Here is a 16,948-nt window from a genome sequence, read left to right on the forward strand (position 1 = left end):
ATCAGTACATTTCCTTTTAAATTATATATTTGTAGTCACTGCACAGTACAACATCGATAGTTTATTTCGCCTATCGATCTGTGCGATGCCAGCGACAAAGGTAGTCGGCCAGCACCTCAATATCGATATCACCATTGCAGTTCTTCGTTTTAGTGCTTCTGAAGTGGATTCGTTTATTTATTTTAAAGTTACACTTAATAATTATTTTTTGTGTGATTCAACGTCAGCTTGCGGGTCTCCGCTTTGCTTATCCTAGCATCTAAGTGTATTCGGCCAATTCCCGTTGTTCAATTACCAACATAACACCAATACCTGTAGTAGATGGTGCAGTTGTTTTAGCCTTAGGCGCCCAGGCTGACTAAGATTCAGATAAAAGTCATAGCTCGGCTCAAAAAATGCCCTTAAAATTCTTGAAAAAGTGTCGCCAGTACAATGTTACTTCTAAGAGTTTGTTTGTTATTTCAGTGCATCACCTGCTGGGTGAGTAAACCCCACCACTGGATGGGCGTAACGACTATAACAACAACAATAATAACAAAAGTAATAGAAACGAGGCAATATATGCAACAACTAATCGGTTACAAAGCTATCGTATATTGCTTTGTGATTTAATTTTCAATTTTTTCCATTTACAATAGTTTGTTTTACAGCAATTTAACAGAATTTCAGTTTTACTGGAACTCGTAATCTAATTGAGGCCGCGAAAATGTCATCCCACTATCGTCTTTCACATAGAGCTGTGTTCATTGAAATAGCATTCTGTGCGATCATTACGATAAAGATTGCAATAGCCTTTTATAAAGCTTAGTATTAAACAAACTATAGTGTATATATTTTTTAATAATTTACCATTTATTTATTGTAAAATTAAGTCATTACTTATAATAAGATTTTTTGTTTACTGCCTTTACGAGAATCGAGACGCGGCCCTCGACTATAAGATAACCGTTACCGTTTTACACAATTTTAGAATATTCATTTTGCTAGCAGGAATTTGCAAAGCGCTACCTATTGTCGGAGAAAGCATGTTGAGTAACTGATGGTGACGTCATTGCCCATGTGAGGCCTTATAACCTAAATTTCATTATAAATAGGAAAATAATGTTCCGATTTTAACTGTATTTGATAAATCGATAGATAATGATAAAAATATGTTATACAAGCTTAAACGAAGAAGGTTTTTGGGCTTGAGCTGCGTATGGACCTCAAGAATATGCCTGCTTAGTCTCTATATCTCTAATAGTTCTTTAGATCTCAGCGTTCATAGGACATACGGAAATTGTTTAATCGATTTCGCTATACTATTAACACTTTCTCCTACCTGTTACATACTTTTCAACGAATCACGTATACCCTTTAACTTTACGAGTAACGGGTATAATCATAATTGTGTAAATTAAAAATATATTTACTTTTAATAACATTTATATTAAAACCCTTCAAATCCTTTAAACGTTCTGGGGAAATAAATAATTTTTGTACTATAGATATTTACGATATCTACGTTTACGGTTCCCAATAAATATATAAAAACAAAAAAATTATTATTTAATACTACAGTAAAAAAATTTCAGTTTTATACGATTTTTCCTGAAAAAATTGTAATGTCAAAGCTCGACAAGGTCTTGAGATATTTACAAGAAAGAAAAAACTTTAGATTAACAAATTATAGCTGGAAGGGAAGTGGACCTAGATGATGCTTTTAAAACTTAATTTTTTACTAGCTGGTTAAAGGGACTTTATAGAAACGCTATAACGTCAAAATAGGTGTTCAACCGACATTTTGGTAATATAACGTAGTGGAAGAACGTTTAAAAAAATAAAGGGACTGAAACTATTTATAGAATTTTACTAAGTATGCAATGTCAAGTCGCTAAAATAACCTTCTTATAGATTGAGTAATTTGTAATACGTAAATGAAAATTTAGTTAAATATTATTTTCATAATTTTGTAAAGTTATTTTTAAGCGTTATGACCAAAAAATAAAAACTAGAAGAAACGCAACTGTTACTCCACCGTTACTCTAATAACCAGATTATTTGTTAAATTACAAAATTCTATTGCAAAATCATAGTGAATTTATTTTAAAATAGTTTACCGTTTTTTGTTTCATTATTATCAACAAAACAACAACAATAACAAAATTTTACTAAGTAATATTTCGGTTATGATCTTATATTTCGTTTTATAATTGTTATACAGCAACAGCTTCACCTGTAAGTTGCATGGAGTCTCAGGTCCTGGCAGAGTAGCTTGTGACCAATGCTTACCTGCCAAACCTGAACCCAGAAGTCAAAGTCATTTTCGACACATATTTTTAAATGTTTCCCATCAAGTTGCTGGTCGTAGCGAAACAGCCAGTGCAGAGGGCCAAAGCAAGGTGACCATGGTAATCGTCAATTATGAAAGTGTATGTAAAATATATTCTCAAAAATGTTGCCCTTCTATGTGCTATAAGGGATATGCCCTTAAAAAGGTCATTTCAATTGGATAACAATCTAAAACATAAATGATAGATCTTATGGAGTGGCCAGCAAATTCTTTTGACCATTATGGATAACTTTTTTTTTTAATATAATGGAAAACTTTCTTTCTGCCAGTTATGACAAACCCTAAACCCTCTAACAAGATATTATATTATAAAATGGAGTTACTTATAATAAACTTAAACCATCAATAATGAAAAGAATGGTACAAATTTTAAAATCAATACTTTAATCTGTTAGAATACAGATTTGTTCCGTATTACAAGAACTATTTCAATGATAACAGTTGCGCGTATTAAACAAATAAATAAATTACAAATTGTTTATCAAGTTGTTGTTATGGTATACATATAGAGTTTAGAGTTATTTTATCGTGTCTGCGGCTTGTTTTCACTGAAACCTCTATTGCAGACACTTCCAGCACAGTAGACTGCACGATCAGCTCGGAAAGTAAAGGACAGGAATGCCTAGACAACGTTTGCCAGCGATTGCTGATACAGCAGCCGGAGTTTTTCGGATTGCGCTTCCTTGTCAAGGGAAGGGAAAAGGAAGAGGAGTTTAAATGGGTTGACCTAGAGCGCTCCCTCAGCCGGCAGTTAGAAAAGTATGCGGCAGGACCAAAGATCTATTTGCGAGTGCGCCACTATGTCACCACAGGAGTGCGCCACCTTACCGACGAGGCCACACGCTTTTACTACTTCCTACAGCTTAAAAGCGACATACACGAAGGTCGAATCGCTTGCGACATCCGCACAGCCATACTTCTGGCGCTCTACTGTCGTCAGGCGGAGTATGACAGCTATCACGGGGATAAACAAAGCAAGGACTACCTGAAGAAATCACTTGTCCTACCCCGCAATATGCAAGGCTTGGCGAATGACGACAGTATGCTAGACGGACTTATCGTGGAGGTCCTGCAGCAACATGCTGGCCTTGCACATTTGGGTCAGAGCCAGGCAGAAGAGATGTATATTCAGTGTTGCCAGCAGCTGGATGGATATGGGGAAGAGCGCTTCGCCGCTAAGGACACACTCGGCAATGATCTGCTGCTGGGTCTGGCCATTGATGGGATGGTGGTAAACGCGGATAACGGGCGGCAGTATTTTCCATGGAAGGACTTCCACACTGTAACTATCGACAAGAGAACGATCAAGATCGAGCAAAACAAGCTAGACGGCGGCGGCAGCATCGTGGGAAGCTTTATTTTCGCCGAAGCGGACACGTCGCGCTATTTTTGGAAGCTCACAATTAGCCAGCATAAATTCTTCAAGCGATACATTGACACTGGCACGCCATCGAGCCAGGGCAGTGGTGCAGAAATGGAAAGGACCGGTCCGATGGGGGGCGATAGCGTAGGTTACGTAGAGTACGACTGCTCTGAAGCGGCGTCTGCCGAGCATTTGCGTCAGCAGCAGCAGATGATTTCGTCGAACATTTCATTGGCCACCAGCGCCAACCAATTGTTGGGACAAAGCCTAGATATGAGCAACAACAACCTGCTCAGTAGCACAGGTATGTTGAACAATGGGAGCAACAGCAAGAACAACAATAACTTTGAGGAGCGGGAACGTCTTAAGTCGATGCTACCCACATATCGTCCTGCCCCGGACTATGAGACGGCGGTGCAACTGAAGTACCGTACACCTTCGGCGGAGTTTCACAACATGACTCTGACATTGACCACGCCAAGTAATGCATACTATGCGGGTTCGCAGCCGGATGTTCACAATCCGGGCTTGCACAATGATAACTTGCTATATAGTCATCTGACTGCCCATCGTTATCCGGACGTAGCACAGCCAGCCGCTGCTCTACACCACCATATCAATCTGTATCAGCAACAGTCCCACCCACAGGCTATGAGCACACCACAGACGTACCTGGAGTTATCACAACGCATGCTATTGATGCGTCACAAGGCTCCCCCGCCATATGTCAACCGCTTGAGTTCCTCCTCGACGCCCGACTTGGCCGTGGCCACTCCACGCCCGCTACAGGGCTACCGAAACTATGTAAGCGGCTCATCGCCAGATTTAGTCTCCAACCGAACCCTCTTTAACGGCGGCCAGTTCGTTGCTCTGAATGCTGGCGGACATGCAAGCACCGTTCCCACATCCTCCGGAGCAACAATGCTCCACCAGCATCTAAGCCATATGGGGCACTCGCAGCCCTACCTTCCGCCCCATGGCACTTTTGAGAATCTCAACATGATCGAGGAGCAGCCGTCCATTATGTCTCAACTGCGTCAGTCAGCGATGAGCCAGGCAGCAGTTGGAACTGTAGGAGCGCTGATCACTCAAAGGTAATATAATATTTAGTGATGTTGAATGATTTTTACACATGTTTCATTAGGTGGATTTATGTACTGTTTGTAATCATTTTGAAAAAATGTAATAGTTAATTTAATTTCAATTTAAATTAAAAATCAAGATAAAACACTATAGTCGACTGCCGCGACTATAAGCTAATTTTAAAATATTAATTTTGCTAGTGAAAGTTTACAAAGCGCTACCTTTTGTCGTCGTTAGTGAGTTTTTGTTTTCAACTTGTTATTATTGCAAGAAAATCTTGATGAGCCTTCGGTATAATACATTGACAGCAAATTTTTATGACGCTGGTATTCATGATTTATACATGTCTGGGTCGGCAAACCCGCCAGAAAGAGATTATTGTTATGAATTTTCAACTGACAGGAGAAAAGCCAAACATCATTACAGAGATAATAATACTGACTGGTCGATTTGCTGTTAAGGGTCGAATATCCCTTTTATCTAGCCGTCGGAAATATTCAAATTCCAATAGCGGTGCGTCAAAACAATAAAATGACTCCTTATATCGAATATTATATTATATAGTATTATACTAACAGAAATTCAAACAAGAACCATACCTAACTCCCAAAGACTTCACTACCTTTTCCGATTTGTATTTTTTAGGCCAGTTGGCCGTCGATTTAACGTGCCGTAATGGTGGATCTATAAGTGACTGACGATAGGGCGTCTAGTCATAGGATGTCTCTTAGCATATAGCACATAAACTATCTGCTGGATGGCAGATTTTAGCAAGATGGGGATCAGAAGACACGGCGAGAGCCTTTGATGATTGCGATGATGAATGAGAAACATTTATTGAAAAATCTTAACCGTATTTATGGGTACCAGATGCTAAGGTTAACAAGAGTAGGTATAAAGAAGCAATCAAAGTATATTTTGCAAGCAGAGTCAATTGGCCTGTAAGTTTCAGAGTACATATGTGAATTTTGATGTATCAGCTAGTTTCGTTGGTTCAGCGGATTGGTGACGATTTAGCTGTTTGTCTTTCTGGCTGTCTGACAGCCGAGATAGTTTAATTTGTTTATGATTATCAATACTGTAATACCGAAACTTGAGTTGATGGCTCTTACCCATTATATTATTTGATTACTTAAAATTTTCATGTATATTAGGTTTCTGGTTCTTATTGTTTCCGAGGTCTCAGCGTTGATACGGACAGGGCAAACAACAGAAGGACAGGCAGTCATTGGTAAATCGCTTCGTCTATTGATCCTGAACAAGAATATACATATGTTTTTATAGGGTTAGAAATGCTTTCTTCTTTGTCCTGCAAAAAAGCGGTATGTCTGCCGTTGGTGGTGTATGAGTAGCGGTTTCATATCCCGTCATGTGACATGTAAATTTAACATATCTTTATTAATTCTTAGTTCGTATTCTTCGAAAGCTTAAATTTTTCTTTTGATTTCACCATGTCTGTGGGCACACTATGTGTGAACTCTGTCCCATTTCATGGCCCTTTAAATATGGGCCAACAAACGTTCGAGCCTTAACGTTATAATACTCTTAAAATCCTGCAATATCTAAACCTATGTTTATATAGTTTTTGTTATTTTATACGTATTTCTAAAGATGTACCCTCCCTGTGCGACAAAAATTTTTTTTTAGGAATATTTATTTATTTATTTCTACGGTCAAACATCCGCTCTATGCGGAAGAACATTACAAGTGGAATTCGTGTTATATAATTTTTTAACCAGTGTATTAATTGTTGATTTATCTATTATAGTCCTAAACGAATACTTTTCCTATTACCATTCTAGTTCACCTACGCTTCCGCCGAGTGGTTATCGCAGTTCTATACCACCGCCTGCCAGCAGCCCGCTACCACCGCCAATCATTGCTTCGTCCCATAAAACTGCCGCACCGTCGCCTCTTCAGAGGAGCATGGTAAACGGGTCTATCGAGCCCATCTACGAGAATGTCCCCCTTCCCCACCGAGCCTCGGGTGGTAGCAGTGGGACCACTTATGTCGATGCTATGCGTCAGAGGGCATCGTCGATACAGTCCGCTCCTGGTGTTGTTCCTGTTGCGGCTACTCGACACGCTAGCTCAAACAACCTGGCCACTGCTACTGTAAATTGCCAAGCTGACGATGGAAACACAATAAAGTACGGGGTGGACCGGGCATTAAGTACAGAACTCTTATTTCATGAGCCGCAGGCTCCTAAGCGCACCAGAGCAGCAAGTGCCGCACCGGATATGGGATCAGCACCTCCGCCACGGCAACATGGACAGGGATCCAAAGCCAGTCTGAATAAGTCACCGAAGGCCGAAGTGATCATGTCGGCTGGAGACTCACTTCAGCAGCAGTTTAGTACTATAAATATTTCTGCTAACACGTCTGCTTCTACCTCCTCCGTCTTAAACTCCACGCTTAATACGACGTCCTCGTCGGCGGCCAGTAAGGAGTCAAAACGCAAAAAGCGGTGGAATTTTTTGTCCCGTAGTAAAACTCCCGAAAAGCAGAAATCTGCAACCCTAGGCAGGGAAAATGCGCTGGCGACAGGTCCGCATCCTAAGCTGGTCACGAAGCTTAAGCTGGCTCAAGATGACCTTACTATGCCACACCGGTGGTCCACCGGCGTCAGCAAACCCCTGCCCATTTCCGGAAGATATTCCAAGGACCAACTGGTAGGTAATAGTTAAATGGACCAAATATAGTAAATATGTAGTCTGGAACATCCAAAAAGCATTTGTTTTTTAAACTATTTCTTTTACAGCCTTAGAAAAGATAAGTCAGCCAAGAAAGATCGATTAGTTAATGGCCACGACTAATTATACCCATTACTCGTAGAGTAAAACGGGTAGAAGGTAGCGAAGTCGATTAAGCCATGTCCGTCCGAGCGTCCGTATGAACGCTGAGATCTTAGGAACTATAAGAGATAAAGAGTTGAGCTTAAGCAGACAGATTTTTGAGGTCCTTAAGCAGCGCAAGTTTATTTCAGCATCCTGCCACGACCACAAATCACGAAAATCGACGAAATCTCAGGCACTATTAAAGCTAGAAAGGTAGAATTAAGTATGTCTAATCTTGAGATCCCAGCGCATCATTATTACCCTTTATCTGGCCACACCCACTCTTACGCCCACCAAGCTCGAAAGATCGTTTTTGCATTTTGTAGAAAAGCTTATATCTAGGTAGCTATAAGTTATAGAAAGTTCGGATTAAGAATGTAGGTTTCTATGATGCTTCAAATGCGAATTGCTTTTCCCCATCTATCCACGCCCTCCCTAACGCCCACAAAACCTTGAAACCCAAAAACTCAAAAATCTCGGGAACTATAATAGCTAGAAAGTTATGCTTAGGAATAAGTATTATGGAGATGCCACTGCATCTCTATAAAAGCTAGAAAGTTATGCTTAGGAATAAGTATTATAGAGATGCCACTGTAACTAGACACGAGTTTTCATATGGCCACGCCCATTGTAACGCCCACAAACCGCGAAAACTGTGCCGTCTATAATATTATTATGAATTCCTCCGTTTGACCTTGTATAACTTATTTTTTAGATCGGAACATTATTTCGCTTTTTATGAAGAAATGTAGGTTATAAGGCCTCACAGAGGCAGTGAGGCCCCATCAGTTACTCAACATGCTTTTTGATTAAAGGTGGCCTTTTGTCCATTTCCACTAGCAAAATGAGTCTTTTAAAATATAACAGTACCCGGCATCTTATAGTCGTGGCACTCGACTATAGCGTTTCTTCTTGTTGTATATTAACCTTACACAATAGTTTTTATACCTGTTACTCGCAGAGTAAAAGGGTATACTAAATTCGTTGAAAAGTATGTAACAGATAGAAGGAGGCGTTTCCGACCCTAAAAAGTATATATATTCTTGAACAGGATGAATAGCGAAGACGATTGAGCCATGTCCGTGTGTCTGTCCCTCTGTCCTTATGAACGCTAAGATCTCAGGAACTATAAGAGAAACAAAGTTAAATTAAGCATGAAGATTCTTGAGGTCCCTACGGGGCGTACGTTTATTACAGCATCCTGCCACGCCCACTCTAACGCCTGCAAATCGCTGAAATATCAGGAACTATTATAGCTAGAAAGTTGAAATTCAGTATGTATAAACTTTGGATCCGAGCGCACCTTTTAGTGGTAGAAAAGTGTCGGGCATGTCGAGCAACTGATAGTGACGTCACAAACCATGTGAGGCCTAATAACTTAAATTTGTTCATAAAGAGCGACTGTGTAACTCTTATAGTTCCTGAGATCCCAGCGTTCATACGGAGAGACGGACTGACGAACGAATAGACGGACATGGCTTAATCGACTTGGCTATTAATCCTGATCAAGAATACAATACTTTATAGGGTCAGAAACGCTTCCTTCTACCTGTTACATACTTTTCAACGAATCTAATATACCCTTTTATTCTACGAGTAACGGGTATAAAAAGTAGACTTACATGCCTGCGACGGAAAATGTTTACTTTTAAATTGGTTTCTACAGGAGGGTTTATTGTTAGATATTACTTACTTACTTTCCATTAGACAACTACAGTTGTTGTCTGGTCTTTTCTGATGTTTTTATATATTTTAGCAATATTGTAAAAAGACTAAGCCCTTAATTTAATTTAAAACTTTTCCATGTCAAATATAATAGTTTCGTTAATTAATGCGCTTTTAATTTCAGTGCCAAATACTAGATGACAAGCTTAGTGACTCGCAGCTGTTTTTGGAATTCGAACGCATACCGAAGCGTCGGGAAAATGCATTGTACGAGTGCGCCCTTCTAGAGGAAAACGAACCGAAGAATCACGACCCCCACTTTTTACCCTATGATGACAATAGAGTGCGACTGACGCCATCGATGGACAATCGCCATGGTTACGTTAATGCCTCCTACATAAATGTGCGTTTATTCAAAATTATAACAATTTCATATTTTAGCTTCGGAAGAATAATTTGTATTTTTATTTTTAAGGCCACTGTGGGTACAAAGCAGCTATTTTACATTGTTGCCCAAACTCCCCAAGAATCGATAACCATGCGCATTTTTTGGCAGTGTGTCTGGGAGGCGGATGTATATTTGATTGTTCAACTAACTGAGGATATGAGCTATATTCCACTTAGCAGTCAGCAGCGTCTAGAATTTGGTCAGGTATGTAATTTATAATGTTGTGCAAATTGTGATTGTGATTTCTTAGTTAAACTTTATTCTTTCAGTTTCAAGTATATCAGGAATTCTTACAAACGACAGATAGATGCACCACCATTAAGTTGCGTCTTTACCATGTATTGTCGAGACGGTACCGTTCAGTCTGGTATTTGCAGTATGATGACTGGGCAGAACAAAATTGTCCCCGCGATGTAAACCATTTTCTGGACTTTCTTGAAGAACTTAACTCAGTTAGACTGGCATCCACCCAAGAAGTACCCCCGGGTCACAACACAAACCCACCGGTGTTTCTCCACTGTTTGGAGGGAGGCGGTCGTTCTGGTGTAACACTGACTGCTGATCTTCTGCTTTATACTCTCGACCATAACGAGGTAAGCTAATAAATAAAAATACTTTTTTTAATATATGCTTAATCATTCCTTTTTGCCTTGCAGGACCTAGATATACCTCGTGTTATTGGTCAGCTTCGACATCAGCGCGACAGTATTATACCATCACTTGCACAATACAAGTTTATATACAATCTATTGATCACCTATTTAAAGCGTACGAGGCTGATTTAAGCGTGAACCTAAAGATAGTGGAGAACTTTCCTAAAATAACTGGTATAAGCTAAGTTTTCTCCAAGAAGTCATGACCTACTGTTGCTTACGAAATTGTTACATTTTATAACAACTTGTTTTTAAGCTCTAAATAGCTTACCTATTTATAAGAATACGATATGTAAAGAAATATCGACATGATCGCAGTGTTTGTAAGCCAGTTAAGTAGAAATTTATGGCTGTATCAATAAAATCCAAAAATAATACATTTTATAAAAATTTTGAAAAAAAGATCACTATGTGTTAAAATATATTTCAAACAAAAGTAAGAAGGAAATCTAAAAAAAATAGGTTTCAAAATTAAATGCCCTCCGGAAATCCTAGCATCCCTACAATGAATGCCAATTCGATCTGGTTATTCGTAGAGTAAAAGGGTATATTAGAGTATGTAACAGGTAGAAGGAAGCATTAGGATTAATAACCGAGTCGATTAAGCCATGTCCGTCTGTCCATATTAACGCTGAACTCTTAGGAACTATAAGAGATACAAAGTTGAGATTCAGCATGAAGGTTCTTAAGGTCCCTACGCAGCGCCAGTTTGTTTCAGCATCTTGCCACCCCCACTAACGCTCTAACTAAAATTGATGAAATCTCAGGAACTATTAAAGCTAGACAATTAAGTATGTATAATCTTGAGATGCCAGCTCTTCTCATGGTGGTACCATTATCCGGCAACACCCACTCTTACGCCCCCCAAGCTCGAAAGACGGTTTTCGCATTTTGTAGAAAAGCTTATATCTCGGTATCTATAGGTGATAGAAAGTTCGGATTAAGTATGTTGGTTTTTATGATGCCCCAAATGCGAATTGTTTTTTCCCATTTGGCTACGCCCATCTCAACGCCCACAAAACCCAGGAAACCAAAAATGGGAATTATAAAAACTAGAAAGTTGTGCTTGAGAATATGTATTTTACGTATATATATACGTATTTATGTCTTCGTCTGGCCTTGTATAAAATATTTTTGTCAATATCGATCGATTTGCCAAAGATTTATCAAATCGAAACATAAATTCTTGATGAGGATCAAAAGCCCAGTAGATTTTGACAGGTCCGTATGTTTGTCTGCCTATATAATTTTCGAGAGGGTAGGAATACCAATATCAAGAAAAAATGGTCACCTTTTGTATGAACTTTCTTGGCAGTTTGTGTTTTTAAATTTCAATATATATATTAAATACATGTAGATATTATTTAGAAATAAAATTTATTTACCATGTAACCAACATTGAAGTCTTTGAACCTGTACTAACATTATTTAATGTTTGGGTGTTGTTGGGCCAAGCAGCCAAAGACAAAGACGGATGAGCAGCGGCGGGTTAATCAGCAGTTTTTATTTGGTTTGGTTCTCCTAGTTTCGCATGCGCTTTACTGTTATTTTGTAGCGCATGCGCTTTTGGGAGCTTTTGGTAGAACTGCTGTAGTTCGCAGCTTTTGTTGTTAAGTTGCTACTTCTTTCGGCGTGGTTTTGTTGCGGAGTTGATTTAATTTTGCCCCGGTTTATTTATTTATTTATTTAACAAAATTAAATCTAGTATATAATACTAAATCTAATACATTTCTTAAAGAGTACTAGGTGGTAGGGCCTACGACTCGAGATTAAAATTATTAAATTAAAGATACTTAAATATTTAAGTTGGTTCTAATGACAAAATGGTAAAAGTTCATAATGGTTTCTTGTGAAATTATATTTAAACTATCGGAGGGTTTCTGGCCGAAAATCAGGGCCCTGACGCTCTCCAGAAGACGGCATGAGTTGAGTAGATGGTCAATTTCGAGGTGTTCGCCGCAACGGCAGACGGGACGTGGTGTTCCAGTAAGGATATGTTCGTGTGTTGCACGGCTGTGCCCGATACGAAGGCGGATGAATGTTGAACGTGCCCGCTTTCCAAGGTGCCCAGGAATAGAAATTTTTGTGAAGGTATTGTTGATGGAAAAATATCGGTGGTCATATAGGTCTCATTCTCTGGATTGTTTGACCCCAATTCCGTAAAGAAGATAAGGTGGAAAGGCTATCGGTACAGATTACAAAGATTACCGAGTGTTTGGTGGCAAAGAGACAGGCTTGTAATATGGCGAAGGCTTCCGCAGTAAAGATGGAGTTGTAAGGGGGTAGCATTCCACCCGAGATTATTTTGTCATTGCTGTCAACAACAGCAAAGGTAGTGTCGTCGTCTGTTTTTGATCCATCGGTGTAGAGCCAAGATTTTGTGCCGAGTTTTTCTTGTAGGCATCGAAAGCGGGTCTGATATTCAGCTCTGGTGGTATTGTTTTTTGAGCCGTTGTACATATCAAGGGGAAGGCCAAACTGCGTTGTGAAGCTGGCACACCGCCTAAGCGTTGATATGACTTTGTAATTCCGTTTTTGCTTGAACATGGCTGAGAGCATTTAGTAGAGCATTTTTTGTTAAATGCATTTTACAAATGAGCTGCATGGTCAGTTCTTCTCTGCGAGCCTGAATGCTCGGTAGGCCCGACTCAGCCAAAATGCATGCGGTAGGTGAGGTAGGAAAAGCGTTTATAGCACGTCGGATTGCACCATGGTATGGAGCCTGCAACTTGTTTAAGTGTGATTTTGCACACCATCCGTAAACTGGTAGATCGTAATCTATTTTGGAAAGCATCAGGGCGCGAGTAATTCATATTAGTGTATTAATATGGATGTTAGTGTATTTGGATGACAAAAATTTTATAATGTTAAATCTGGACTCGAGTTGTTTTCTTAGTTTAATACAATGCTGCAAATAGGAGTTTGGTATCGAAGGTTAAGCCCAAAATTGTTAAACTCTTAACATTTTCTATTCTTTTATTTTTAAAGTTAATATGGGAGAGAGTGCATCTGTGTTTGCGGCAAATATGGAGTAATTTACATTTTTCAATGGCTAGGGACGCACCCGAAATGGCTCCCCAGGAATCTATTTCACTTAATACATCTACAAATTTATCTTTAACAATATTTACAATTTTAATTTGGAAAAAATAATAGCGTCATCTCCGTATATTGAGAGTTAAATGTCCTTATGTCTACTTAAACGACGAACTACATAAGTCGTCGGACAATCATTTTTTCTATAGTTTTTCCTAAACAGGAGGTTTATTTGGCTTGGGAATTGGGATGACAGTGGCTGATCTCCAACTGTGTGGGTATTTTCCGGAGTTAAAAATTTGATTATATATTCCTAAAAGCCTGGTTTTAAGGGAGAGTGGCATTTCCTTAAGCATTGGGTAGGATATCCGGTCAGCCACAGGGGTTTTACCCTTTGAGCCGGCTAATGCATATTCGATTTCGGCTAATGTGAAGTTTTTTTCTTAGCATTTGGCAGGTGATGACAGAGCTGTCAGAAGATAGGACGGCGATAAATAGGTGTCTTTTTGGTGTACGTATTCGGCTGAAAAGGTACTGTCAGCCGAATAGTTTGACCAAAGATGCCCGAACTCTTCTGCGATATCCTCAGAGCACTTCAAAAATCGAAACGGCTGTGGTGGTACGCCGGCCAGCCTCTTTACGTCGGACTAAACTTTTTTGGAAGACGATAAAGGGGATATCCTGGAGGTGAAATTTTCAAGACAAGTCCTTTTGGACACAAGTACAGAATTTTTAAAAACTGCATTGACTCTTTTATAATTTATCAAGTTGGTGTCGGACATTCTGGCTTTATAAACTGCGAACAGCTGTTGCTTTTCATTTCGACGCCTCTGAAGGTTGTAATTGTGTATTTGTGGAATACTGCAGTTGGCTGCGGACCTAATCGCTTTTGTTATTTGTGCAACTTGGTGGTTTTAACAACCTGACTTCCAATCCAACGCTCTTCTTTCGCACATAAATCTATATGCATCCCAATTGGCTAGATCTATTTTAAATTTAAAGGTAGGGGAGGTACTAAAATGTGTGGAAAAATCAATAGATATGATTAAGTGATCACTACCGTGAAGGTTGGATAAGATTGACCAACTGCACCTGTGTGCTATCTGCGGGGTAATCAAGGAAATGTCAACGTGGGTAAGGGAATTGTGGGTGGATAGATGTGTGGGAGATCCATTGTTGAGGACAATCAGATCTTGTTCCGATATTAATTTCTCGATTTTTTTGCCTCTGGTGTTTGACTGACTAGAGCCCCATAGAGGGCTCCACGAGTTGAAGTCCCCTAGAACTATGAAGGGGTGTCTATCACTATCGAGAATGGCGGATAAGTCAGATGTTGTAAAACTTTGATTTGGAGGAATGTAAACATTGACAATCTGTATGCCAATGCTTACATTAAGCTCCAAAACAGAGCAGAGAATATTAGAGTCGACATTTTGGTGTGAGTGGGGGAGGTTTTGTTTGATAAGAATTCCAACGCCTTGCTTAGCACTGATGTTCTGCGGTAAATTGTGGAAATAACTAATGTAGCCCTTGGGGCAGACAAAGTTTATAAAGTTACAGGTCAGGTTTGTTTCTTGTAAACATAAAATGTTGTTCATTTATTAATATAGAAAGTTCATGATAATTGTTAAAAATTCCGTTTATATTCCATTGTAATATTTTTATTGGCATTAAAACAAATCAATAAGATTTCTGTTGGATATAGGAAATGCTATGGAAAAGACTGGACTATGAATCCAATGTTTCCATTGATAATTCGGAGTCGGATGATATATTTAAGGCGTTAGAGTTAGTTGGGGATTCTGGTACTTTGATTTTGTTTGCTTCTTCAATAAGAGCTTTAATAATATTCGACCGCGAGCGATCGATTGGGCTGATTAAGGAGCTTGTGTCTTGTGTGTCGGGTGCAGTTGAGAGAGAAGATTTGTATGAATTTGAAAGAGATGAGATTGGCATGTTCGTGGGAGAGGTCGTGTTGGTTACACTATTGGGCTTCCGAGTTAATGTGTTTGTTGTTGCTTTCGTAGGTATCGTATTTTGTGTTCTTTCGGTTGTGGACGGAGGGCTTGCTGCGCTGGCGACAGAAGCGAAGGTAGTCGATGCGTTGTTATTGTTTTTTTGTTGTAAAATATTGCGGGCTTCACGGAAGCTGCATTTCTTGCTTGTTTTGATGCAGAGAAGTTCTCTCTGGAATTGATATTTTGGGCATGATGGAGAGGAGGCTGGATGATCGCCGCTACAGATTGCACAAGAAATGCGAGTGCAGGGCACTGGTAGATGAGGGGAGAGGTTACAAGAAACGCAAGTTGCAGTGTTCTTGCAGAGTTTCATTGTGTGTCCCAATAGTTGACAAGACTTGCACCTCATAGGATTAGGAAAATATTCCCGAACCTTTACGGTGTGCCAAGAGTCGTCAAGCTTGCTTGGTATTTTGTAGGAGTCAAAAGTAACTAATATTTTTTCAGAGGGTTTAGGCTTGCCGTCAAAAGTTTTCGTGAATTTGTAGACGCTGTGCATATTTTGTGACTTAAGCTCTTCTACAATTTCTGATTCGGGAACATTTTTAAGCAAGGGGCAAAATGGTGCCCTTGACAAAATTGAGGGATTGGTGGAGCTTGATCTCAACCTCAGCTATGCCAGGCAAAGATTGTATCTTAGTGAACTTATCGGCGACTTCACGGGAGTTAACCAGAAGAGTAGAGATCGTAGAGATTTCTTGGCTGATATGCTTAATAGCCCGGTGGACTGCGAAGCAAGAGTATTCTGATAGCGGTTTGGTAGATTTGGAGGCAACGACGATAAATCGAGGGTTCTTTTGAGGGGTGAGGGGAAGTTCAGGGAAATCGATTCTTTGATAGGGCCTTTTTTTTTGCTTTGGGGCTAATACTAAGGCTGGCAAAGCGGTTATCCCCAAGATTGGGTGGCCCACGGGCCATAACAAAGATTATTGCTGTGCACTTAAGAAAAAAATATGCAAAAACACACGTGAGTGATGGAAAGGAGGGAAGCGAAAAAATAAGTGGAAGGGGAGGAAGCGAAATTGCAAAAACCACTGACAATTAGGAAGACAACGACGTCTGCACTCGAAGAGAGATAGTCGATGACGCCGGTAAAAACTCTTAGTTGTTCAACTGGTGTTTTGAGAATATAATCATGTTTAAATTTTTATCCAATTATTTTCGAAATAATAAACATAATTATTTTCGTTTAGGAAAATTTGTTTTTTTTTAACATAGACTTTAATTATGTCATGTTGCTGTTGCTAAGAATAATAAACTTTATAAGAGCAAAGCCAAAGACCAAAATTGTCACACTTACGTTATCTTCTTAATTTATTTTTGATCTCTTTAAATAAATCATACACTTTTGCTATTAATATTTGTACATAGGTGACAAGGCTTATAATGAAAAAAAAAAAACACATGTACATAAATGGAACATTTTCCAAAAATGTTAAACTAATTAAATAAAGTTCTATGAAACACAGACTAAAGACAGTAAAAAATCGACAATAGATTTAAATTCACTAC

The 16,948-nt window shown here is 39.2% G+C and overlaps 1 protein-coding gene across 1 annotated transcript; it reads left to right on the forward strand.

The window, feature by feature from the left end:
- Window positions 1–113: 113 nt before the first annotated feature.
- On the forward strand, window positions 114–10,759 carry LOC108113465 (tyrosine-protein phosphatase non-receptor type 21). Its single transcript, XM_017224045.2, has 7 exons — window positions 114–480; window positions 2,899–4,789; window positions 6,581–7,451; window positions 9,466–9,684; window positions 9,757–9,933; window positions 9,999–10,322; window positions 10,386–10,759. Exons 1-7 carry the CDS (start codon window positions 396–398, stop codon window positions 10,512–10,514), a joined length of 3,696 nt encoding a protein of 1,231 aa, XP_017079534.2. The 5' UTR covers window positions 114–395; the 3' UTR covers window positions 10,515–10,759.
- The last annotated feature ends 6,189 nt before the right edge of the window (window positions 10,760–16,948 follow it).

This window comes from Drosophila eugracilis, unplaced genomic scaffold (assembly GCF_018153835.1).
Source record: "Drosophila eugracilis isolate 14026-0451.02 unplaced genomic scaffold, ASM1815383v1 contig_1828, whole genome shotgun sequence".
NCBI classification, from domain to species: Eukaryota; Metazoa; Arthropoda; class Insecta; order Diptera; family Drosophilidae; genus Drosophila; species Drosophila eugracilis.

Coding starts and splice junctions, on each gene's coding strand:
- LOC108113465 (XM_017224045.2), top strand. CDS start 396: ATGCCCTTAAAATTCTTGAAAAAGTGTCGCCAGTACAATGTTACTTCT. Junction 481..2,898: donor TTCAGTGCATCACCTGCTGG/GTGAGTAAACCC, acceptor CCTCTATTGCAG/ACACTTCCAGCACAGTAGAC. Junction 7,452..9,465: donor GATATTCCAAGGACCAACTG/GTAGGTAATAGT, acceptor TTTTAATTTCAG/TGCCAAATACTAGATGACAA.